Source organism: Oncorhynchus mykiss, chromosome 8 (genome assembly GCF_057628025.1).
Source record: "Oncorhynchus mykiss isolate SJ-2025 chromosome 8, ASM5762802v1, whole genome shotgun sequence".
Classification (NCBI taxonomy): domain Eukaryota; kingdom Metazoa; phylum Chordata; class Actinopteri; order Salmoniformes; family Salmonidae; genus Oncorhynchus; species Oncorhynchus mykiss.
The window spans coordinates 10,413,382-10,441,325 of NC_143029.1; the positions used below are offsets into that span (position 1 = coordinate 10,413,382).

The following is a 27,944-nucleotide window of genomic DNA, read 5'->3' on the forward strand; positions in this document are numbered from 1 at the left end:
GTAGAATAATGTTGTCTCTTCCTCGCAGTGGAACAGATTACAGAGATCCAGAATCACTCAAACACCCACATCCCACTGAACACGACTGTATATATTACCAAAAACTCCTCTCACACATCCTATAATAATTCAAATGTAGAGGCTGGCCAGCAGAGCAGTAGCCTATTAATGGCCAGCAGGAGATCTACATTTGGGTCTAAATTGGAGGTCCATATTTTTATGATGTAATGGCTAGGTTATGGTGTTAGGGTAAGGCAGTGGGTGTGAAGAGCCGGGGTGGCTGGGATGTTACCGGGGTGGCTGAGATGTTACCGGGGTGGCTGAGATGTTACCGGGGTGGCTGAGATGTTACCGGGGTGGCTGGGATGTTACCGGGGTGGCTAAGATGTTACCGGGGTGGTTGAGGTGTAACCAGTCTGACAAATCCATACAGTACTGGCCCTTTGCACCTCGAGGAACTAAAAGCAATAAGTCAAGTCACGTGACTTAATGAATTATGGAACTGGGTCATATACGGTGCTATGGCGGCTGTTTGGCCTTGTGGTTCACCCGTTAGTCAATTCTACATTTTTTCAGCTCAGAATATATCATTTACGAGACTAGTATCTTTTCAGTGAGCGTGCTTTGCTATAATTCCTTGTTGTTAGTGTATGAGGTTTGAGATTTGTAGTTTTAGCATTCATAAGTAGAAAATGTTTCTCTCTTTTTTCCATTCTCTTCTTATTCTCTCTCTCACTCCTTCCCTACCCCTGGGAGGTTGTTGTCCAACAGGGTTGGAGAATAACCGATTACATGTAAGATCTTTTTTTTAAACGATAACTGTAACCTGTTACGTTAGCAGCAAACATATTGCAATCAGATTACATATACTTTTGAAAAACTAAATGATTACTTTGAAGGTTACTTTTAAATTCAGAAAGGATGTTTGCGATATAATCTTTGTCAATTTTCTGTTTTTCTCAATGACGTTCAAATCAACATTGAAAATAGGAGCAAGTTTAAGTTTGTTCCACCTGAGCGAGTCTGACCACAAGTCAGAGACCACTATGATGTCAGAGACCACTATGATGACACACCAAATGGGTTTGATGGATCACGGGAAAAGAGCAGGAATAGGCTTTTGTAGCCATGTCTTCCAATCCAAAGATTATCCAGCTTCAATTAACGCTTGGAGGTAAGGATGACAGCAGTGGTGTAGTCTACGATGATACGGATATCACTTATTATTGATATATACTGTACATAGTGCATTGATGTGAAACAATGCTACTCTCTCATTTAACTATTTGTGCCTTACGGATTGTGGTTGTTGTGGATGGCTAAATGTTTATTTGAACCCAATAATGTTTGAATTCAAGAAGTTTAAGCCACTGAAAAATGTGCTCTAGCAGCAGCTGCATAGTGTGGACCCAGCCTATGGAACAAAAGTGAGGCTTTTATTGCTCAATCTAATTCATGCTGATTTAAAAATATATATATCCATAGGCCTAAAGGACACATGCTCAAACTCACACACTGTTGATAGACTTAAAGGGGCAATCTGTAGTTTTATCCCATTTTTGGACTTACAAATGATATATATATACTGTATCCATTGATTCTTGAAGAATATAACTTATAAATGCCTCATGAGCTTAGTTCAATTGTAAACAAACACTGTATAGCCTCATAACATGGTTAAAACACTCATTTGATATCATGGATGATCAGTCCTTGCATCCATAGCTCTGTCTATTAATCTGAGAGGGGTTACATTTCTCCAGGCCCATCCCTCAGTTTTTAATAAAACCGAGGCGGGGTGTCGTTTTGTTATTGTTTCATCTGTGGATTTGCCCTTTTAAAGAGCTGCATATTATCAAGATATCAAAGTGTCACTAACAAAAAGGTAAACAATAGGCCCATAGAAAATGCAGCATGTGGCATTCCTTTTTCACTTTTCACTTTACTAGTGCTCAAAGCATGCCATTCCATGAGCGTAACATGTATTTTTCGACTCTAATCAATGAGCCCAATCAGTCTTCCATGACAACAAAATCATAAACAACCGAGTAGGGCTGGCTTATAAATCCTTAGTTTTGGGGTTATGATCAGGTTAAACAATTTTGTTAATCTATAAATCCATATTTCCGAATCCTATTCTTGGAGATCAAGGGGTATAACATATTGGAATGACTGGAATTGTGATAGACTTTGGATTTTAATGTAAATATAAATTGAATCGTATTATTATATGTAGTAGAAAGCGATGGGTTAGAAGAAGCCTACATAACCAACCCATAAAGTAAAATGTAGCATCCATATGTGTCCAGCTATGTAAACTTTAACATTGATTTATCCTACAACAGATGTCATTCAATTGGTAACATACATTTTTGTCTTCTTCTAATGCTTCTTAACGGGAAAGTCATCTAAAAGTATCTGAATGTAATCAGATTACTGTTACTGATTTGGGGTAATCCAAAAGTTATGTTACGGATTACAATTTTGGACGGGTAACTAGTAACTGTAATGGATTACATTTAGAAAGTAACCTACCCAACCCTGGAGGTGTGCAATATTGGCACGGCTGTTCCAGGGCAGACCCAGGTACTGATGACAGCGGGAAGGTCACTCTGGGAAACAAGAAACGCTTAAAAAAATGCTCACGAAATGTGATGCCTATGGGACTAATTGAGAGGGAGGAACCCTACAGTGTGCCTGCCATTTGGGTTGGCTCAAAGTGACCTGTTGGTGATTTGAAGCAGAAAGCGAAACAACTTTTTTTGTCGATCAAACCTTTCACAGATTGTGAGGCTGTTTGTCTGCACCTGGTTTTCAACATTGTGCAAAAAAAACATCTTTGATCGGCAATTCACCCTCTTGATCCTTTTCTGCTTGTCAACTAAGTCTGATAAAAACCCAGGTGTAGGCTACAAAATAGAAATTAAACTAATAATATAGCTTGCTTTGTTGGTATGTGTCTAGTCCTTCTCTGTTCCCAGTAATCAAACATTTTAGTCTTAGTAAATTCAATGTTTAGTGAATGGAACAATTTCTTTGATGGAAAATGCTTATATTCATCTAATTAATACTCCTATATCTGTCTGTATATTTCAGCATGGTACACTGAAATGACTACAGACCCTTCTCTGAATCCTCATCTTTGATCGTGTCCTTCATAATCAGAGCCCAGTCCAAAATGGGGGAAGGCAGTGATGCGTGAGGTGTGCCCACTCCTCCACTCAACCCAAGCCAAGCCTCCCAGATGGATGTCAGACGTGCTTATTCACCTCAGGTGAGAACCAGGCCCCATCTGTCAGCACAGAGAGGAGGGAGGCATGATCCTGGCTTCCTTTTCCTTTGTGTTCTCTTCCATTTGTCCTTCCCTTGTTTCTCTCAGTCTCAACATAAACCAACACCTTTCCCTCTCCTCCCAGAATTTGGTGAGTCACTTTTCTGGTAGGGGCAGCATTCGAAGGCTGCAGACGGCATTGAACCATCTGGCTCGGCCGAATGGGGTGGTGTCTCCTTAGAGCGTTACTGACACGTCTCCTTGTCTCCAGTGCCCTCGCCTACCTCCTCCCTAATTAAATCAAGTACCCATCTTTCATTCTTAGGCCTCCCAAATCCTATGGCTTCTGTAGTGTTCTGAGTTATTTTGCTTGAAATGGGAGGAGAACATTTTGAAATTAACAGCCCACACACAGGCATACAGAGTATACACCCTTCTAATACCGGGTCGGATCCCCTTTGCCTCAAGAACAGCCTGAATTCTTCGGGGCATTCTATAAGGTGTCGGAAACGTTCCACAGGGATGTTGGTCCATGCTGAAGCGATGGTATCATGCAGTTGATACAGATTGGATGGCGGTACATTCATGCTGCGAACAGCCCGTTCCACCTCATCCCAAAGATGCTCTATTGGGTGGAGGTCTTGGGACTGACCAGGCCACTCAGGTAAACTGAGTTCGCTGTTATGTTCCATGCAATGTTTTTCCACTCTTCTTCTTGTTTGTTGTTTTTAGCTGATAGGAGTGGAACCGGGCGTGGTCGTCTGCTGCAGTAGCCCTTCCGTAGCAAGGATCGACGAGTTGTGCATTCCGAGATGCCGTGCTCACACCACTGTTGTAGTGCGCCGTTATATATCTGTTTGTGGCCCGCCTGTTAGCTTGCACGATTCTTGCCATTCTCCTTCGACCTCTCTCATCAACGAGCTGTTTTGGCTCAAAGGGTCACCGCTGGCTGGAAATTTTGTGTTTGTTGCACCATTCTCGGTAAACCCTAGAAACTGTCCTGGGTGAAAAGCCCAAGAGGATGGCCGTTTCTGAGATACTGGACCCGGCGCGCCTGGCAACGGCAATTATACCACTGTATAGAACAGTAACTGAATGTCTTGATGCCTGCCTGCCTGCTTTATATAGCAAGCCACGGCCACTTGACTCACTGTCTGTAGGAGCGATCCATTTTTGTGAACGAGTGGTGTACCTAAAAACTGTCTGCTGAGTGTACACACACACACACACACACACACACACACACACACACACACACACACACACACACACACACACACACACACACACACACACACACACACACACACACCCCACCCACCCACACACCCCACCCATACACACACACCCCACCCACCCACCCACCCACCCACCCACAGACACATCCCACAGCTACTCACGTACACGCACCCACATGGCCCCCACCCACCCACCCACAGACACACACACCACCCGCTCACAGACACACACACCTGCCATACGTCCACTGAAAGGTCCCTACAGGGGCACTCAATTCTCTGAGGTGTCCAACTCAGGTTTTTGTGTAATTGGGATGCGATGTGCCAGCTCAAGGTCTAATTGCTTTCAGACACCGAAGAGGAATAGGGGATACGATTGGCTGCCTTAAACGGCACACGTTCAATCAAAAGCATTAGCTGTCCAACTCTTGGCAGCACAGAAGCACTTGTTGACATTGGAGGGAGTGGATGCTAACAGATACACAGAAAATAAACATTGAGAACAGATTGCCTGTAAGTCCCAACAGCATAGCAAATGAACATACAACATACTTAGGATCATTATTATACAATACATACTGGGTGGATACACGTTCATACTCTTGTTTTCAAAAGGAGACAAATATTTTCTTAGGTTTTTAGAACACACATTGGGATATCAGGTGAGATGTTAAGAGACAAATTACCATAGTAGTCAAACCATCCTCCATTTCTTGTATTGTGAAATTCAAAGCAATTCTATTCAATCAGAAAATACATTATTAAAAGGTATCTGACTGGGTAGAGAGGTTCCAGGGAGGAAGAGGAGAAGCGAGAGGTTTCACTTTTGCCAAAAATCTGTCTAAAATAAGCCATATGAGCTTATTTTGGACCTAGACTTGTCACCTGCCTTCCTGCCTTTGGGACAACGACTCCCATTGTTAGGGCGGAGACAAGAGCATCTCGTAATTATATACAGAGCTCAGTTCTATCCACTGTAAAACAAGCTCTGACCAGAGGCTACCATTAGGCATAGAGGTCAGCCCTCACTTAAAACTATTGTAGCTGTCAATCGACACAAAAGACAGAAGACATGCCAATCAGAGCTGTTCTCTGGTCCATCAGTCGTCTCGATGTCATCCTCCACACCCAAATCGTCCAATCAATCAAACCACTCAGTTTCTCATCCGTTTCTTCTCTTCAATCAAGAGAAATTGGCATTAATCCCATTCTGACCCACAGCCTCCTCCTCCACTTCGCCGCAACACGCACTTAATGCCGTTGTCCAGCACTTCACAAATCTCGCCCGCGATCAATAGCGACCATTCTCTCTGTAGATTCTACAATGACCTCAGACAACATTTGCATATCCAATCCTCTCCCCATTGATTTCTGGCCCTCATTACAACCCCATTACAAACAGGACTGTGATGCCTAATCTATAGGAGTGCCTCTATGGAGGGGTATTCAGTTTAAAGCATGGTTATGCTTTAGATCCCATGTGTCTGAAAGCAGTGTCTGAAACGAATCCAGACTCACTTGGCATGGGGGCATGTGGCAGCCAGGAGGCCATTCCCGTGTTCCCAAGTTTAATCAGCCCGTCACTGGAGTTAGCTGGCACATGGATGGATGGTACTTGTGTGGCGGTGAGGTCAACAATGGACGTCATCAGCGTGATAATCCTTCCACATTGAGATGACCTAATGTTCAATCTCCGGATAGGAAGGTCAAGTGGTGTTTGGAAGGCTGTGATACCGGCTCAGAGGGCATTGTGCTGGGCAATCTGCTTGTTTAATGACTACTGATGCAGCCTTGGGGTGTACTTTATTGTCATGGCCAACATCTATCTACCTGGGTTTACCTAGGACTAACTGGACTGCCATCACAGGAGGTTGGTGGCACCTTAATCGGTGAGGACGGGATCGTGTTAATGGCTGGAGCGGAATAGGTAGAATGGTATCAAATACATAAAACACATGGTTTGATGTCATTCCATTCGCTCCGTTCCAGACATTATTATGAGCCGTCCTCCCCTCAGCAGCCTCTAACTACTGTCATCCTTTTTCATGGGGATGCAGTCCGTCACTTGAATTGGCACTAGCCAAACAACCTTTAGAGTTGTTTATAAGAAAAGTGTAAAAAGGAAGCTGAATTGTGTTGCCTGTGACTCTCCGGTGATATGAACCTCGGCTTTGTTTACCTTCTGTATTCCTCAGTGGACTGTGAGTCAGAGGGGATGGCATTTTAGTTTTGTACAGGCTAGATGATGTAGTGGTGTGTTAATTTCATTTCGCCAATATATGGATAGTTCATTTTTCTAGATCAGATAATGTCCTGAGAGGGATGCCCAAAACAGTACAAGGTGGATTAAAAGTTATCTGACTAACTACTATTCTGCTATGAATGGAGTATGAGGTAAATGTTAAAAATATCATCTCTAAAATAAGTTATATGACAGAGACTCCCAACTCCACTGTTTATATTGAGCTATGAGCAGGCACCTGCCTTGACACTGGTCATGTCGCCCCCGAGTCCTGATTAACACCCCAAATGACATCATCAGAGGGTGACATCTCATTCAGGCAGATGAAGGCCCCCTGTGGTGGCAACCCTGTCATGCCACTTAACTGGAGTGGTATTCAAGACACCTCAGCCTTGAACTAGGAGTGTGAATCATGATGATATGATTATAGAGCCAGCCATAAAATTGACACTGGGTCTAAAGCCTAATTAATAAGTGGCCTGAAAAAAATACAGAAACTACAGTAGTTTCAGTCAAATACACACTATTCCAGAGAGCTGGAAATGTCATGCTTGGCAACCAAACTCCTAACAGAAGCCATGGATGGAGAAATAAGTCCTTTCCCATTGACCCTGGTCACAACTCCTAACTCTTTCTAGAGTCACAGCAATTCAAATTGTTCTGCGTTGCCAAGGTAACAGCAAAACCAAGGTCTTTTCTCAGACCGGAATGGTTTTGTCATAGCACATGGAGTATAAAAAAGTAGAATGTGTTACCGTGCAGCACTAACCAAAGTGAATGAAAATGGTAGCCATTCTTGTTACCGTGCAAGACAATCCAAAGTGAATGAAAATGGTAGCCATTCTTAAATGAAAATGGAGGACAAATTCAAGGTGTCTTTTTTGCCAAAATAATCATGCATTTCGGCTTGAAAGTGTTTGCTAGGTAGCTTTCAGAAGAAGGACAAACACAGGTCTGAATACATTTCATAATGCTTAAAAGACCGAAACTGTATGAATGAAGTCTAGCCCAAAATACCCTAACCTAAAGAAAACAAAAGAGAATATGAACTTACCATAGCAGAATGAGGGTGATGATCCCTCCTGACACGAGAGACTCTCCACACTCCCTCCAGAAAGTGCTGTGGTAGGGGATTCACCGTGGACTTGGACCCTCCCATGTAGCTGCTCTGGATCCCACCCCAACCCTGGAGTCCCCCCCTGAACCTTTCTCCAGGAATCTGATCATAGAACCTGGGTGGCTGCTTGGCTGGCGAGTCCTCCATGGACCAGTCCTGGCAGGGTAGGGTGCCCACGCTGTGGGCGGCAGGGCGGGGGGTCAGCCCTGAGGAGAAGGCTCCAGGATGCAGGTCGGGCATGTCTCCGGTGAGGCCCAAGGCTTTCTGCAGGGCCAGGCGTCTCAGTTGGTGGAGGGCAGTGCCACAGACCTGGCAGGTGCTGTCCTCTCTAGCATACGGGCCCCTATGTGGACACTGGAGGTGCTGGAGCTTGTCGAACAGGAACACGGCGAAGCCCGGGTCCTGTGGAGAAACAACAAGATTAGAGTCAACCCACGAGTCAGATCTCAAATATTCAGGTTTGTTCAAGATCATTTCATTTCAGTTAATTTCTCTTATTTCTGATATGCCATACTGCTACTTATTCGAAAACATACATTGCAGTATTCTATTAAAAGACAAACACATTACATAGCCTACATACATGTAAGCACACACACGCACACACAGGCTCCAGGCGGATACCATCACAGAGAAGTGCACACCATCAAGAGCTAGGGTAGTCATGACTACCATATCCACTGATCAACTCAATGGCCTCAATGGAAGATGGGTATCCAAGAGTCTCAACGAATACAACACAGCTTCAGGAAACAGTTAGCTGTATAAGGATGTGATGCGAGGGTTGACTCATAACCTGCAGTCCCCGTGGATATGGGTCATGAAATATTGAGAGAAAACAATGCATTGAAAATCCATAAATGTACCATTCTTGCTCAATTCATATCTATAGGCTACATTGAGGTTTTTCTATCATTATTTTTATCTGGCGTTAGTGCATAGTCTAAGTTTTAAGGCCTAACTGTAGCGCACCAAATACACGGCAATTGCCAAATAATTTGGGGCAGCAAAAGTTTACGTTGATCCGGTGAGGCAAAAAGGAAAACGGAGTTTAATTCAATAAGAGAAAAGCTGCGAAATAGAGAGTTTAAAATAAATTGAAGGGAGGGCCAGAACAGTAGCCTAATGTTTGGGAAAGATTTGGTAAAAGTGGTGAAAATAGAATGATAGCGGTGCCGGCTATGTCACGTGTGGTGATTGTGAAAAAATGTCAGTCTCTCGATGTGCAAAACTGATAGAGACATACCCCAAACGACTTACAGCTGTAATCGCAGCAAAAGGTGGCGCTACAAAGTATTAACTTAAGGGGGCTGAATAATTTTGCACGCCCAATTTTTCAGTTTTTGATTTGTTAAAAAAGTTTGAAATATCCAATAAATGTCGTTCCACTTCATGATTGTGTCCCACTTGTTGTTGATTCTTCACAAAAAAATACAGTTTTATATATTTATGTTTGAAGCCTGAAATGTGGCAAAAGGTCGCAAAGTTCAAGGGGGCCGAATACTTTCGCAAGGCACTGTATCTGGCCTTGTGTTCTAGGTTATTGTCCTGCTGAAATGTGAATTTGTCTCCCAGTTTCTGGTGGAAAGCACACTGAACCAGGTTTTCCTCTAGGATTTTGTCTGTACTTAGCTCTATTCCATTAATTTTTATCCTAAAACACTCGCTAGTCCTTGCCAATTACAAGAATACCCATATCATGATGCAGCCAACGCCATGCTTGAAAATATGAAGAGTTGTAATGATGTGCACTGAGAGTCGGGAAGCAAGTTCAGGGCGTGAGTGTTTTAATAAATAAAAGTAAAATAACACAAAACAAGAAAACACGAACAACGCACAGAACTGACACAGGAACAGAAACAATGACGACTAGGGAAGAAACCAAAGGGAGTGACATATATAGGTCAGGTTATCAAGGAGGTGATGGAGTCCAGGTGAGTGTCATTATGCGGCTAACGCTGGTGAAAGGTGTGCGCCCTAACGAGGAGCCTGGTGACCTAAAGGCAGGAGAGGGAGCACACGTGACAAGAGTGGTACTCTGTGATGTGTTGTATTGGTTCTCCAAAACATAACAGTGTGTGTTGAGAACGTAAACTTAATTTTTTTGCCAAATTTATTGCAGTTTTACTTTAGTGCCTTATTGTATACAGGATGCATGTTTTGGAATATTTTTATTCTATACAGGCTTCCACTCTGTCATTTAGATTAGGATTGTGGAGTAACTACAATGTGGTTGATCCATCCTCAGTTTTTTCCTATCAAAGCCATCACAGTCAAATCTGTAACTGTTTTAAAGTAACCATTGGCCTCACGGTGAAATCCCTGAGCGGTTTCCTTCCTCTCCGGCAACTGAGTTAGGAAGAACGCCTGTAACTTTGTAGTGACTGGCTGTATTGATACACCATCCAAAGTGTAATTAATAACTTCCCCATGCTCAAAGGGATATTCAATGTCTGTTTTTTTACCCATCTACCAATAGGTGTCCTTGTTTTTGAGGCATTGGAAAACTTCACTGTTATATGTGGTTGAATCTGTGTTTGAAAATCACTGCTCAACTGAGGGACCTTACAGATGTATGTGTGGCGTACAGAGATGAGGTAGTCATAAACAAATCATGTTAAACACCACTATTGCCCACAGAGTGAGTCCATACAATTTATTATGTGACTTATTAAGAACATATTTACGCCTGAACTTATCTAGGCTTGCCATAAGAAAAGGGTTGATTACTTACTGACTCAAGACATTTCAGCTTCTCATTTTTAATAAATATGTTTTTTTTTAAATAAAAAAAAATATAATTTTACTTTGACATTATGGTATATTGTATGTAGGACAGTGACACAAAATCTCAACTTTAATGAATTTTACATTCAGGCTGTAACACAACAAAATGTGTAAAAAAGTGAAGGGGATACTTTCTGAAGGCCTATATGTATATATTGTATTCTAGTCAAGGCTCATCCTATATAACTACTGCTGTACTCACCTTTTTTATGAATATAATAATATGAATGTCTACACACACAATCATATACAGATACATTTATAATGCTCGTTCTAATATTTCAAATTGTCTTCATTCCTTTCTTTTTCTTTTTTGAATGTTTGTATTGTTTAGGTATTACTGCAGTGTTGGAGCTAGAAGCATAATCATTTTGTTACACCCACGATAACATCTGCAAAATATGTGTACGTGACCAATACAAATGTATTTCATGTATCTAATTATAGAAAAGTTGACTAACAAATAGCCTACCAAAATGTTGGAAATCCTAAGCAGAACATAGGCCTACCTAAAAGCCTGACAAAAAAATATCTCCGCCATCTCTGACTGTACAGCGCATTTTCTATATCCGCAGATGGTTAACAGTAATTGTGGGCAGGTGAGGGTGAACAAACATCTGACCCGCACATCACTAAAGGACGTTACTCTAACAGAAAACTTTTCAGACCAAGACATTTAGAGACTACCTAAGGGCTCAGATCGGTAAAAAAAGAATCCTTCCTTAGCAGAAAAGATAGGATGAGGCAGAGAGGAAGGATAACACAGGCAACAAAGATTTTTTTGCTCAAAGGTTTCCTTCCTTGATGGGTGGTGTAAGATATCTGCAGGGGTAAATATGAGTGTGAGCCAAGAGAAAGACCTGAAAAACACCCGCTGTACTGTACTACCTTAACATCTGATTGAGAACATATTTTTACAGAATAGGGTAGTTCAACAATGTCTAGTAATATCAACAGTTTGTTGAGTCACCAACATTCAAACACTGTGAGTGAAACGTTTCCCTTTTAAATCATTATTCAAACACCTTCCCAAGAAGTCCTGATTCTGAACAGTGAACTTGAACGCACACTGAACTCACGACAGCTGCTCGCAGTACCTCAACAACACACAATGCACAACTTCTCTATCCTCGCACTGGACATTGTATAAAAGTTGATTTAAGGTTGGTAATAAACTGCGCTTGGCCCTGCCTGCGGTTGTGTCTCAGGCGTGGGTGCAGGGGCGGGGGGTGTGAGCGGGAGTTCCCCTCCTATATGTCACTGAGGTTTATGTTGTGGAGTGAGCCGGAGGTCAGGAGTAGAAAGAGCCATCCTCAGCAACAGTGCTCGGTGATTGAGTGCTTTTGTCTGAGGCAGGGGAGCATGGGAGTGGACTGACAGGAGGTTGGGGTCTGGTGGACAGGCTTTGCCAGATGCTGCAATCTGTTCGAGGCTCCAGGGAGCTCTGCGTTCCAACGACCAGTTCGTTATCTGACTTTGATAACTTTTTGGGATAAAAAAAAACATTGTTGAGAATGTCTCTCGTGTTTTTGTGCAGAATGTCATGCGAGAGGAATGAGTGGTTCTTCATAAATAGACAGCCTTATCACATGAGACACGACTGGTGGATGAGAAACCAAATCCAATGGGACCCAAACTTTAAAAAAGCCCAATTGCCTTCTGTCTGGAGTCTGGACTCAAATTCTTGTATATCAGTTCTTGTGTGTCTGTATGGTAATGCATAACAAGCACTGGTGTGTCTGTATGGTAATGCATAACAAGCACTGGTGTGTCTGTATGGTAATGCATAACAAGCACTGGTGTGTCTGTATGGTAATGCATAACAAGCACTGGTGTGTCTGTATGGTAATGCATAACAAGCACTGGTGTGTCTGTATGGTAATGCATAACAAGCACTGGTGTGTCTGTATGGTAATGCATAACAAGCACTGGTGTGTCTGTATGGTAATGCATAACAAGCACTGGTGTGTCTGTATGGTAATGCATAACAAGCACTGGTGTGTCTGTATGGTAATGCATAACAAGCACTGGTGTGTCTGTATGGTAATGCATAACAAGCACTGGTGTGTCTGTATGGTAATGCATAACAAGCACTGGTGTGTCTGTATGGTAATGCATAACAAGCACTGGTGTGTCTGTATGGTAATGCATAACAAGCACTGGTGTGCCTGTATGGTAATGCATAACAAGCACTGGTGTGTCTGTATGGTAATGCATAACAAGCACTGGTGTGTCTGTATGGTAATGCATAACAAGCATTTCCCATAACAATGATACAAAACGGTCTGGCTTTTGTCAGTCTATAACCTACGTTTTAACAGCTGTCGAGCTTCTAAAAGTCCTGCACACAGATGTAAGCTCCCGGTAAGACCCCGAGTCTCTTGAAGACCATCCACCCTCCCCCTGACTCATCAATACCCACTTGTATACAGCAGGCCCAAAAACAATACCATTGGAAGGTCTTCTCACTTTGTCCAGAGATTTAAGAGCATGCTGTTGGCTGTGGTTCCTACCGTCAAAATGGATGCCGGAGTCCTTTGCCAGGAGAAAGAGCAGGGTTGTGACCTCCCTTTGTAATGAGTCAATGCCTTTGAATAGGAGCATATCTCCAGGTCTCTGCTCCGTGTGTTTGCGCTGGGCCCTGCATGTCCATAGACCCAGACCCGGGTGGCAGCAGCCAGGCACACTCTGGAAACACTCCAGACAAGAGGCTTTTGGGGGAACATTACGATAGTTTACAACCCCAAACCTGCTCATCATTGCCTTTGTCTCACGGCCCATTGAAAGAGACAGACTGCGGAGTCTGTTAAGAGGTGAGGATAAAGGCGTAATATTGTACATCTGCTTGAAGGGATACCAAAGACGCGAGTGAGGTTGTTCAACAAGTGTCAGTGACGCTATCAACGGTGGCGCTGCTGAAACATGGGTTCCACATTTGAACTGACACAAGACAGTCCAATATTATCCTTCTAATATCACACTGAAATTGAAAGGATAGTTATTAGCAGAGTACACCTCTTGAAATAATCCCATTTCTACACCTTCTGGAGGAAACGTCCTTAAAGAATTTACACCATGGGACTTAACTTGTAAAACAACCAGGAGAGAATGACTTATGGTTATTGATGACAGTGTCAACAGTGTAGAGAATGAGACCTGCAGTACTGTCACCTGGGTTAGGAGTGGCTTCTCTTTATAGATCTCTCTGAGGACAATACACCTGGGTTAGGAGAGGCTTCTCTTTATAGATACCTCTGAGGACAATACACCTGGGTTAGGAGAGGCTTCTCTTTATAGACTCTCTGAGGACAATACACCTGGGTTAGGAGAGGCTTCTCTTTATAGACTCTCTGAGGACAATACATCTGTGTTCATACAGTATTGGAAGTTATGCTCAGACATACATACAAATACTGTGTGTAAACTGTAAAGGTTTCTGATTACAGTGATATGACAGGGACTAAGAGATGTTTCTGATTACAGTGATATGACAGGGACTAAGAGATGTTTCTGATTACAGTGATATGACAGGGACTACTACTATTTCCAACATACATTCAATCCCAGTCTTCATGTTCTCTGCTTTCTGTCCGCTTCCTTCTCTTTACAAACAGACCAGAGGGGAAATAGAAGGTTTACACTATACAGCAGCAAGGATACAACAGCAAATTCTAATCTATACTTTCTCACACAAGTGTGTCTCCTGCACAGTTTATGGACTTCCTACCACAGCCTGTTGAGTTAAGCCGTTAACTAGCCACACAATGCGGCCATGTTTTCTTAAACTCCTAAACGCCTACACATACAAATGCGGGTACTGCGTCGTTAACGGTCGATGCCCAGGGTGTTTAAACAACAAAACAATGGTGTTTCCCCTTTCTCCCTTCTCCTAATGCTTGAGAAACTGTTGAGACAGATGTGACTATTCTTTCTAAATTGGCCCCTGGTACAGTGGTTCTACAGTGGACCAGCTGGAGTCTGTGCGACTTCTAACCTCCTTGCCCCTTACTTTCCCACAGCTACTGAGAGAGCTTGGCCAACTGTGAGGCCAACAGAATTACCTTTTGCATGTTTTATCAGATGTAGAGATGGAGGTCAGGAAACCATAATAATAGCCCTATCTTACACCACACAAAGCCCAAATACTTTCTTCCCCCAAAAATCAATACATTTGGGAGGTCAATTGGTTATAAACAAAACAAAAGTATGAAATCTAAATACCAGTAGCATATGGAATATTGTTAAAGAGCATGGAAACATTTTGGATTGGAGAGCTGTCTTTACAACTGAATAACCTATATGTAAAAGTTACACAAATGTACAATAATACTTGCTCTACTTTATCTAAGGTTTGATCACATTCTTCCATCACATAGTGGCTTAAGATATAGTCCTTGTTATAGAAACATATCATTTGTAAAAAATTTAAAAAAAACAACAACACATGAATAAACAGTATATACAGTTGAAATCGGAAGTTTACATACACTTACGTTGGAGTCAATAAAACTTGTTTTTCCACCAATCCACAAATGTCTTGTTAAAAAACTATAGTTTTGGCAAGTCAGTTAGGACATCTACTTTGTGCATGACACAAGTCATTTCTCCAACAATTGTTGACAGACAGATTATTTCACTTATAATTCACTGTATCACAATTCCAGTGGGTCAGAAGTTTACATACACTAAGTTGACTGGGCCTTTAAACAGCTTGGAAAATTACAGAAAATTATGTCATGGCTTCAGAAGCTTCTAATAGGCTAATTAACATAATTTGAGTCAATTGGAGGTGTACCTGTGGATGTATTTCAAGGCCTACCTTCAAACTCAGTGCCTCTTTGCTTGACATCATGGGGAAATCAAAAGAAATCAGCCAAGACCTCAGAAAAAAATGGTAGACCTCCACAAGTCTGGTTCATCCTTGCGAGCAATTTCCAAATGCCTGAAGGTACCATGCTTATCTGTACAAACAATAGTAGGCAAGTATAAACACCATGGGACCATGCAGTCGTCATACCGCTCAGGAAGGAGACGTGTTTTGTCTCCTAGAGATGATGGTACTTTGGTGCGAAAAGTGCAAATCGATCCCAGAACAACAGCAAAGGACCTTGTGAAGATGCTGGAGGAAACAGGTACAAAAGTATCTATATCCACAGTAAAACAAGTCATATATCGACATAACCTTGAAAGCCCGCTCAGCAAGGAAGAAGCCACTGCTCCAAAACCGCCATAAAAAAAGTCAGACTACAATTTGCAACTGCACATGGGGACAAAGATGGGACTTTTTGGAGAAATGTCCTCTGGTCTGATGAAACAAAAATAGAACTGTTTGGCCATAATGGCCATCATTATGTTTGGAGGGAAAAGGGGGAGGCTTGTAAGCCGAAGAATACCATCCCAACCGTGAAAAACTGAGATTAAATGTATTTGGCTAAGGTGTATGTAAACTTCCAACTTCAACTATATATATATACATACACACACACACATTTCTATACATATACACATTTATATACACATATAGAGCCATAGGCCTTTATACTAGGATTGCATTCAACTGTGATCATTATGGCACATGGCAGTGCATATGGTTCAGCACGTGGAAGGATCATTTCCCACCTAAATGTAATTTATAACATGTTTGAACATGGACAACTAAGTACACTTAAGCAATGAGGCCTGAGGGGGTGTGGCATATGGCCAATATACCACAGCTAACGGCTGTTCTTACGCACAACACAACAGCCCTTAGCCGTGGTATATACCACAAACCCCCGAGGTGCCTTATTGCTATTATAAACCGGTTACAAACATAATTAGAGCAGTAAAAATAAACGTTTGTCATATATATACCACAGCTGTCAGCCAATCAGCATTCAGGGCTCGAACCACCCAATTTATAATATAGTTTATATCACTGCATTCAATGTCAAGTAAAACAAATAGCGAACATTTGCACCTGAACTGAACATTAGAGAATCAAGTAATTTTTTTTACCTTAAATTCTCGGCCCTACCAGGTCTTATACCAGCTCTTATTTTCTCTCCCGACAGTATTCCTCTCCAAAAACACCAGCAGGCAGATGGGCCCACAATCGCGAGCAAGGACCTTTTCCAAGCGCGGGAAGAAGTTCCTCAGCGTGCTATCTCTTAACTTTTCCAAAACTAACTAAACAGAGACGAACATAGTGGTCTCTCTACTCTCTCACAATGTAAATCACATAGCCTCTCTCATTGACAGATGACAGTTGGGCGTTCCAGCAGCAGTTGTGCCGCTGTTGACACTTCAATGAACAAAGATTATCCAAAGTCCACTTCTACCGCGAAGTCACTCGTTTATTCTAACCTAGACTATCGTATGAGAAATTGCTGAATGTTGTCTCTCGCGAGTGTCTCGGAAATTTGCCAATATGTCCTTGGACACATGATACAACTGTAGGTTAAAAAGTAATTGCATGTTCACTGAGTTGGACTTAATAATGGATATATAATTTGATTACCTACCAGTATTTTCTTCGAGGTTAAATGATATTTGTTGGGTAGTTCTATTTCTACCCTTTCTAAATTGTTTTCCTAGTTGCTCTGTCTTTCCAGGCTGCATAGACCTAGGCCTACAGAATTACCTGCAGCTTTTATTGTTAAACACACACGGCATTCACCTATAAAAAAGGTTCATACACATTTAAATGTCATATACAGCAAATTAAATGCATAAAATGAAATATTATGTTAAAGGGTGATGCGAAAAAAATATATCAATGATCTACAATACATAATAATAAATGGAGTAAGTAAACAAACAAAAAAGAACACCAAAAATGGACTAAATATAATACATTTGCACCTGTGTAAACACTGCTCTGTAAGGACACTGTGCTGTAAGAACACTGCTCTGTAAGGACACTGCACTGTAAGGACACTGCGCTGTAAGGACACTGCGCTGTAAGGACACTGCTCTGTAAGGACACTGCTCTGTAAGGACACTGTGCTGTAAGAACACTGCTCTGTAAGGACACTGCACTGTAAGGACACTGCGCTGTAAGGACACTGCGCTGTAAGGACACTGCTCTGTAAGGACACTGCACTGTAATTACACTGTGCTGTAAGGACACTGCTCTGTAAGGACACTGCACTGTAAGAACACTGCGCTGTAAGAACACTGCACTGTAAGGACACTGCTCTGTAAGGACACTGCTCTGTAAGAACACTGCACTGTAAGGACACTGCGCTGTAAGGACACTACGCTGTAAGGACACTGCTCTGTAAGGACACTGCACTGTAATTACACTGTGCTGTAAGGACACTGCTCTGTAAGGACACTGCACTGTAAGAACACTGCGCTGTAAGAACACTGCACTGTAAGGACACTGCGCTGTAAGGACACTGCTTGGCGAGGTTAGAGTACATACAGTATGTCAAAAAAATAAACAGTGGAGAAACAAGTGTCTGCAAGCCTTGGCCAGCAGTGAAACTGCTCCAAAGTTTTGGGTTAATGTATGCTCCGAACATAAAGTCAGAAATCTGCCCGCAGATGCATCTTCATGGTGCCACAGGCCTGTATCCGCTCTTATTCTGTCTGGCTGGGGGTTTAAAGCCCACGCTCTGGTCTCACAGGCTCATAATGCTATTCATTAATCGGGACCAGTCACTAATCAAGGCATGGTGGTATCCCTGTCCCATAGCAGCAGACGGGCGATTGTTCAGCAAGCTGATGAAAGAATCAAAATCTCATCTAGTCTACTGATCTAGGACCCCCTTCATAAGGATGGCTGTTGGGAGCTGCTGGGAGCTGCTGGGAGCTGCTGGGAGCTGCTGGGAGCTGTTGGGAGCTGTTGGGGAGCTGATGGGAGCTCAGTGTGCTCTACCCCAGAGCTTACAGAATAAGGCTGGTGATGGATGAGTTTGTGAGGGTTTTGGGGATTAGCTAGGTGCACTTCAGGAGATGTCTTCTCTAATGTTGACAGGTCCTTTTCACAATGTGGCAAGCTATTATGAGACTGAGTCGATTGTAAAATAGAATTAAAATCAAATCAAAGTTGATTGGTCGCGTACACAGATTTGTAGATGTTATCGCAGGTGCAGGGAAATGCAATTCATTGTGTGCCGTAAAGAGAACAAGTTCAGGCTTTGAGAAAGTGGGTCAGAGCCACACACAGACAGGTTAATATTGTTGGATGATTGGTTGTGTCCTGGTATACCAGTGTTTTTTTTCCCCTTTCTTTTGCCTGTAGCTCCAAGGTCTCACTGCAAACAGGAAGGTGAATTCCATAATGCCAACCACCCCACCCCACCCCACACACCCACCCCTCGCTCCCCAGCCACCCCCACATCATAGTCGAAACATAGAGCAGCCATGTTGTGCATATTCATAGGGCCAGCCAGATCCTAATTAAAAACGCTGTGTAGAACTCCCTGGCAGCCTTCCAAAAGCTCTGCGGGGCTGGGGGGGCGGGGGGGTACTGAAACCCTCACTTGTACTGTCAGAGAAGACAATATACAATTCGCCATACAACCGGTAGACCTCACACAGGATTTAGGGGAAATGGGGGAGATGGGTGGTTAGTTGGGGTTGGGAGAGTGGGGATCTTCGCCGGAGGGTCCTTTGTCAAACGTGTCACTCCATCTCCGGTTATACTTGGACTGTGACTGAGGTTCTGGCAGCACCGCTACAGTTGGTGGCCGCCGTCAAGGCAAATGCCAAGTGTCATTTTCTAATGGATTTTTTCATTGTTTGACTGTATTGCCCGACACTCCTTCTCTCGTCATAAACAAGTGTCATCACATAAATGATAAAATAATAAAAAAGTAACTGAAGAGAAAAGATGGAAGATATACCGTAACCACCCCAACTACAGTTGAAATGACCAATCGTTCAAAGGTTCCCTCCCACAGTTGGAAAATAAATCACTTTTGAGTGCAGTGGAGACGTGTGCAACAGCAAAGCGATCGGCTTGTAGTTTATATGCTAACAAATGTGTACGAGCGCTCTGGCAGAGTGCAGCACAGCGGCCTGAAAGCCCTCAGGGGAGGACAGGTTCCAGCTGGGCAAAGCAGAGACCCAACTCCCTAAACAGACAGCACATTGTGAGAGAAAGGCTCACTCCACACAGACAAAGAGGTGCGCAGGATGTGTAGAATGGCCAGCCTTCTTTTCGAAACACTTCTAAACAGAGAGAGAATTTCCAAACAAAATCCGGAGCATGTTAGTTATGTTCAGCAGACCTCCTCTGTTGACAAGGATTGTCGCCTTTTCAATTTGCCCACACTCCTTTTGTAAAATCTACTTATTTTACAATTTCACCTAGACCCAACCCACTGTGCACACACCGGTTGAATCAACGTTGTTTCAACATAATTTGTCAACGTAGTGTGATGTGGAATCACTGTGGACGATACATTGGATTTGAAAGAAGTCATCAACCAGTAAGTAGTGTTTTCATCTAATTTCAACCAGCGTTGTAAACATAGAAATTAGGATAAAACTTTAACTTAAATACATTACCTTAACCTGACTAACAGCTTGTTACGTCAATGTAATTTCAACATAATCATCAGAACTATGTACAGTATGTAAACGTTTTAAACAAACTACTATATTAATCTGACTATCCACAATAATCATATTATTGTGTACATGTAAACCTACACCATGATATTAAACATGGCAAATCAGAAGTCAATGCAGCCTACATAAACCCAACCTCACTCCAATGTTTTTTTTTTCCCACATACACCTTGTGTAAGAAAAGTTAAAGGTTACTTTCAACTATTCAATGTTATTTAGGTAGTCTATGTAAATGAGTATGGAAGCTGATACGTTTACAGATGTGATGTCAGCTGAATCAAACACAGCTCGTTTCCGAAGCTAAGCAGGGTTCAGGAAGGCATCTGAATGGTAGACTTTTTCTCCACAAAGTGCATTACCCCTCATATACCAGTAGGAGTCACTGTACAGGCAGAAATCATTGGACTGTGGCTTCACATTCTATTTCAATATACCTCCTTATTTAGGTTGATAGCATGACGTTGAAACAATGACGTTTATTCAAACATACCATTCTATCAACATTGAAACAAGGTCAAATAAAATGTTGAATCAAATATGAAATTCAACATATTTTCAACCACTCAATATACTGTATGTATACTGAATATAGGATATTGAATTGCGTTAGGTTCTAGGTGAAACTTTACGCAATTTCAACGTATACATAATTCCGATGATTATGTTGAGATTATATTGTAAGCAACAACCTGTTAGACAGATAAAGTCAATGTATTTAAATGTATGTTTTAGCCTAATTTCAATGTTTCCATGCTGGTTGAAATGAGATGAAAACAATACTGGTTGATGACTTTTTCAGGTCCCAATGTATTTTCCACATTGAAGCCATGGTCCCAAAACGTTTATAAATGAATTATGTTAAAACAACGTTGATTCAAACAGTGTGTTCCCAGTGGGTTAACAGGACTGTCCACATGAAAGGTTCCTAGCAGAAGTCTTAAGATAATTGAATAACCATCTTCCTTCCTTTTAGCAAGATATGAAAGAAACAGGAAACAAGGCAATCCCACAGATTCACAATGTGGTCTGTTGTGTTCTAATGTGGTCTGTTGCGTTTAAAGAGCATATTGACCAAAGGATGTTTTACACTGTGGCTCCAGTTTCAGAGGAAATTCAAGTAAAGTACTTTGCACAATGGGGCACACCCTTTCCTTGTTCTTTACTGCCCCTAGAAGAACTGTGGCGTTGGGCCAGTGTGAGACCGAAAGGATGACTACCGTGTTTGTTGTGGGTAGATGACTACACATTTGAATTGAGTTCGAATCATTATGACATAAGTATACCATCACTCAAAGACGACCACTCTCCTTGTTTATTCTGAGAATCCTTCTTTCATCGAACCTCATTGGAGGCACTGCCTCAGCGCAGGATGTAGATACTGAGGACACCCTGAAGTCTCTCTCTCTCTCTCTCTCTCTCTCTCTCTCTCTCTCTCTCTCTCTCTCCTAATGTGTAGGTTCTTAAACTGTGCATGGATACCAATTAGCCTCGAGCTCCGATAAAACATTGCAGTACCCTAAATGTACTGAGCACAATGTTGCCAACTATAGTAAGTGCATGAAGGACATGTTTATACAATACAACCTGTAATGGAAATGGAATCCATTAATCAAAAACGGCATATAAACTGAGCAATTCAGTGCAGTTTTAGTTGATAGACATATGAAAGTACGGCATCCCTGGTTTGACTGAACAAGCAATATATACGGCTCAACTGTCACACAAATCCAGGCAACAGCAAGAAACAAGGCGACGGAAGGATAACGATGATAATGATACAGACGTAATTGACTATAAGAAGAGGGGGGAGGACGCTAATGGAGCATCTTAATAGAGCCATTACACCCTATTACAGTCACGTCCTGCCTTTTATCAAAGCTAATGGTAGTCATAATGGGGTAAGGTGACTCACAACCCCAGATATGAGATCCGTCTATTCAGAAATTATAACCCCTCCGCCTCGCCTTCCTCCACTTCCCAAGTCCGGGGCAACGCTGTGATTCACAGCAGGGTCAATCCCATGCAGCTCAGGAGTGAAGACAGGTAAACATGGATGTTGAGTGTTAGCACCGGTAGCACACTAGGCAGGGCTTGCTGATGGAATTGCACACACGCTGGATATGATTGGCTGCTGCTGATTGCTTGTTAACAGCAGCAAAACTGCGAAAGCCATCTGACCCTGTTAATGTTAATGTTGAGGTATGCGTAGCGGTTTTGTTTAGCTTGACTCTCATGCTAAGTTAAAGTACCATTATTTGCATTGCAGTCAATCCATTATACAGTATATTCGGAAAGTATTCAGACCCCTTGACTTCTTCCAGATTTTGTTACGTTACAGCCTTATTAGCAAATTTATAAAAAATAAAAAACAGAAATACCTTATTTACATAAGTATTCAGACCCTTTGCTTTGAGACTCGAAATTGAGCTGATTTGGAAAGGCACACCTGTCTATATAAGCTCCCACAGTTGACAGTGCATGTCAAAGCAATAACCAAACCATGAGGTCAATGCACAGATCTGGGGAAGGGTACCAAGAAATGTCTGCAGGTCCTGAAGAAAATAGTGGCCTCCATTCTTAAGTGGAAGAAGTTTGAAACCACCAAGACTCTACCTTGAGCTGGCCACCCGGCCAAACTGAGCGATCTGGGGAGAAGGGCCTTGGTCAGGGATGTGATCAAGAATCCAATGGTCACTCTGACAGAGCTCCAGAGTTCATCTGTGAAGATGGGAGAATCTTCCAGAAGGACAACCATCTCTGCAGCACTCCACCAATAAGGTATTTATGGTAGAGTGGCCAGACAGAAGCCACCACTCAGTAAAAGGCACAAGAAAGCCCCCTTGGAGTTTTCCAAAATGCACCTAAAGGTCTGATGAAACCAAGTGTGAACTATTTGGCCTGAATGCCAAGCGTCACGTCTGAAGGAAACCTTGCAACATCCCTACAGTGAAGCATGGTGGTGGCAGAATTATGCTGTTGGGAAGTTTTTCAGTGGCAGGGACTGGAAGACTAGTCAGAATCAAGGGAAAGATGAACGGAGCAAAGTACTGAGAGATCCTTGATGAAAACCTGCTCCAGAGCGCTCAGGACCTCAGACTGGGGTGAAGGTTCACCTTCCAACAGGACAACAACCCTAAGCACACAGCCAAGACAACGCAGGAGCGGACAAGCCTCTGAATGTCCTTGAGTGGCCCAGCCAGAGCCCGGACTTGAACCCAATCGAACATCTGGAGAGACCTGAAAATAGCTGTGTAGCGACGCTCCCCATCCAACCTGACAGAGCTTGAGAGGATCTGCAGAGAAGAATGGGAGAAACTTCCCAAATACGGGTGTGCCACGTTTGTAGCGTCATACCTAAGAAGACTTGACGCTGTAATCGCTGCCAAAGGTGCTTCAACAAAGTACTGAGTAAAGGGTCTGAATACTTATGTAAATTTGATATTTCAGGTTTTTTTTGCAAAAATATCTAAAAATGTGTTTTTGCTTTGTCATTATGGGGTATTGTGTCTAGATTGATGAGGAAAAAAATATTTAATACATTTTAGAATGTGGCTGTAACGTAATGCCGAATGCACCGTAAAATATGGGTTGTAGTTAGTACATTGTACATAGATAGAATTCTGATAGGGTTTCATACATAACGTATTCATATTGCGAAAGCTCAGAAGGTGATGATCCTTGTATTTGAGAGCAAATGGGGTCTTATTGTTGCCAGGCGCTCAACCTATCAAACATGGTGACAATGGTCGCTCAGTCACAATCTGTCTGCCGGCACGAGATTGACAATGGCCCCCCAGCCTTGCTGCCATAAAGAACAGAGTCAGGGAGCCACTTTCGCTGGTCCACTTTACATTCAAATGAGACAGGCGGCACAGACAGAGCTTTTAGCAGACAAGGTAGGGTCACTTTCCATACAAAAAAGGTGACCTGTGCAACAAGCACCTGAGAGAGAATAAAAGTCACTAATTGGGGCTGAATTCATTTGAGGGATGAAAACCAGATATAAAAAAAAGATTTGACTTATTCGTCAACGCCTGAACGGACAAAGGAGAATAGTTGTAATATATGTGGTAATTAGAGCTTGAGGAGGATATGAAGCAGTTCCCTTTCACAATAGCAAATACACTTCAAAGAATAATTAGGATTAAAAACCTGCTTATCAGGGAAGCAAATTAGTACATTGATCAATGGAAGCGTCTCGATTAAGTCGACTCAGATATTTTATTTTATAAGCAGTGCTGAAATAATCTCCTCCCAAGTAGATGTACTGTATGATTTTCTCTTCATGTTTGTTCAAATTGATATCTAAAAGGAACACAATTACAATGTAGGCAACAACTCCATTTAACAGCACTGATAGTCTTCTCGGGAGAAAATGTACATTTACAGCTGCTACAGGAGGGGAACTATAACCAAATATATAAATACAACACAGTTTAAAAAAAAAAAATTTTGAGCAGAGGTGCTAAGTGTTAGATAGAAATACAGTATTTATGCAGCTGTCCAAGTGCATATACTGTTTCTTGGCATTTTGTGTAGGCTGTCAAAGGATAACCTATGTCATGTCACCCTGACTAAACCAATTGTTGACACAGTCTTGTCAGGGTGACTAAGGACACTAGAGTTAAGTAACTGAAACATTTCCCATTAAAATGATACCCCACTTTGTCAAATTAATTCAGCGTCACATCAAGTCTTGATTCAAATTGAGGACAAACATCTTTACTATCACAAACTAGTCAGTGTTCATTTCTTTACTTGCACCATTTATTGATGACTCACCCCCCGCTTCAGCGCTAGAAATGTCAGCTAGGAATGTCAGCATAGCCTGCAGATTTTCCTTCTTCAGGAAAATCCACTCCACCCACAGCCCCTAGATAGACAGACAGACACTCAAATGCAGCCCAGCTCTGACACTCTATAGGCCATCAGCACTCTCCTCAAGGTCGTTTCCAGACTCCTTGACGTCTCTGACACCTCCTGTCACTATAGAGGACATGTGACATTCACAGTAAGAGCTTCATCTTGCGTCACTCCAAAGGACGAGCCAGTGATAGGGCCATTCTAACCCTCAAATGAATTTCTCACACACTGGAGTTCTTGACGATTCTGTATTTGCCTCACATTCTTAGAGTTGAGCGTCAAAACCTTGAAAAGCTATATACAGTGGGGAGAACAAGTATTTGATACACTGCCGATTTGCAGGTTTTCCTACTTACAAAGCATGTAGAGGTCTGTAATTTTTATCAAAGGTACACTTCAACTGTGAGAGACGGAACCAGAAAATCACATTGTATGATTTTTAAGTAATTCATTTGCATTTTATTGCATGACATAAGTATTTGATACATCAGAAAACCAGAAATGTATATTTGGTACAGATACCTTTGTTTGCAATTACAGAGATCATACATTTCCTGTAGTTCTTGACCAGGTTTGCACACACTGCAGCAGGGATTTTGGCCCACTCCTCCATACAGACCTTCTCCAGATCCTTCAGTTGTCGGGGCTTTCGCTGGGCAATACGGACTTTCAGCTCCCTCCAAAGATTTTCTATTGGGTTCAGGTCTGGAGACTGGCTAGGCCACTCCAGGACCTTGAGATGCTTCTTACGGAGCCACTCCTTAGTTGCCCTGGCTGTGTGTTTCGGGTCGTTGTCATGGTGGAAGACCAAGCCACAACCCATCTTCAATGCTCTTACTGAGGGAAGGAGGTTGTTGGCCAAGATCTCGCGATACATGGCCCCATCCATCCTCCCCTCAATACGGTGCAGTCGTCCTGTACCCTTTGCAGAAAAGCATCCCCAAAGAATGATGTTTCCACCTCCATGCTTCACGGTTGGGATGGTGTTCTTGGGGTTAAACTCATCCTTCTTCTTCCTCCAAACACAGCGAGTGGAGTTTAGACCAAAAAGCTCTATTTTTGTCTCATCAGATCACATGACCTTCTCCCATTCCTCCTCTGGATCATCCAGATGGTCATTGGCAAACTTCAGACGGGCCTGGACATGCGCTGGCTTGAGCAGGGGGACCTTGCGTGCGCTGCAGGATTTTAATCCATGACGGCGTAGTGTGTTACTAATGGTTTTCTTTGAGACTGTGGTCCCAGCTCTCTTCAGGTCATTGACCAGGTCTTGCTGTGTAGTTCTGGGCTGATCCCTCACCTTCCTCATGATCATTGATGCCCCACAAGGTGAGATCTTGCATGGAGCCCCAGACCGTCATCTTGAACTTCTTCCATTTTCTAATAATTGCGCCAACAGTTGTTGCCTTCTCACCAAGCTGCTTGCCTATTGTCCTGTAGCCCATCCCAGCCTTGTGCAGGTCTACAATTTATCTCTGATGTCCTTACACAGCTCTCTGGTCTTGGCCATTGTGGAGAGGTTGGAGTCTGTTTGATTGAGTGTGAGGACAGGTGTCTTTTATACAGGTAACGAGTTCCAACAGGTGCAGTTAATACAGGTAATGAGTGGAGAACAGGAGGGCTTCTTAAAGAAAAACTAACAGGTATGTGAGAGCCGGGAATTCTTACTGGTTGGTAGGTCATCAAATACAATAAAATGCAAATTAATTACCTAAAAATCATACAATGTGATTTTCTAGATTTTTGTTTTAGATTCCGTCTCTCACAGTTGAAGTGTACCTATGATAAAAATGACCGACCTCTACATGCTTTGTAAGTAGGAAAACCTGCAAAATCGGCAGTGTATCAAATACTCCTCCCCACTGTAGGTTGTGCACTCAATTCACCCGATTCCAACTCCTCCAAGTTATGCTTAGACGGCGAAGGACTATACTGTTGTTTATATACTCTTAAGAACAAACATGAACCACTGCAGTTTTCATTATGTATGACAGGCTACTTCCTTGCTGAAATACAATACCTAACACTCGATAAGACCACCACAGCACGAGAATCTATATTATAAGTGTAACGCTACCATGAACACATGAGCCAGTGCATTATGGGTTTGTGAGTAACATCAATCACAGCAAGAGGCCAGAGAAGAGGGTCCATGAGGACAACCCTATCTGCTTAACCATGAATGCCTCAACCAAACAGACGGCCATGGCAAACAACATCAAACACCACAGGCTTCAAACACACGCACACACACACACACACACCAGCTAAACTAATGCCTCATTGATATTCTAGGACAGTTCCTCCTCAGGCAAAGCCGGCACAGCCGTGGCGTATTTGCCAGCAGCAAAGCATTGTCGTCATTTTTCCAGACGGTTTGTGTTTCGCCTGATAATTAGCAGCGTTTGTTGAACTCGTCATGCGTTATTCTCCCTCTGTCTATCGAATTTAAAACATTAGTTCGGGTTAATGCCAACACAGTTCTGTCATTGTCAGTGCACGCCTGCTGTAACCTCTTACGCTGGCTGCCACACAATTCACTGCACTCTATGTTGTTGCCCATTGGGCAGCCAGTGTGCCACTGCCAACATGCCAAACTATTTTAACCCACTTGTAAGGTGTTGACACAATTGTTGTCCCTGGTGGGCAAAAGCTAATAAACAACGTGGGCTGTAAAAACAGGACAGAACTTTGAGGAAAAACTAACATGCATCAAGGTTATCAAGCAATAGATAGCCTCGTGGAAAAATCCATCAAACCATCAAACCCAACTAACAGGGCCTTCCCCTCCTAAACGGACAATCAAAACAAATGCTGACAAGAGTGGTCAACGGGCCAGCGTATGTTCCACTCCATATCCCC

At 42.6% G+C, this 27,944-nt stretch overlaps 1 protein-coding gene across 2 annotated transcripts in view; it reads right to left on the reverse strand.

Moving 5' to 3' along the window:
* kif26aa (kinesin family member 26Aa) overlaps nucleotides 1-27,944 on the reverse strand; it is a 168,869-nt gene that overhangs the window by 99,468 nt on the left and 41,457 nt on the right. For both annotated transcript variants that reach the window (XM_090242540.1, XM_090242542.1), the window contains exon 3: nucleotides 7,806-8,270. In XM_090242540.1, coding sequence (XP_090098666.1) covers nucleotides 7,806-8,270 — 465 coding nt within the window. The remainder of the gene's footprint in view (nucleotides 1-7,805; nucleotides 8,271-27,944) is intronic.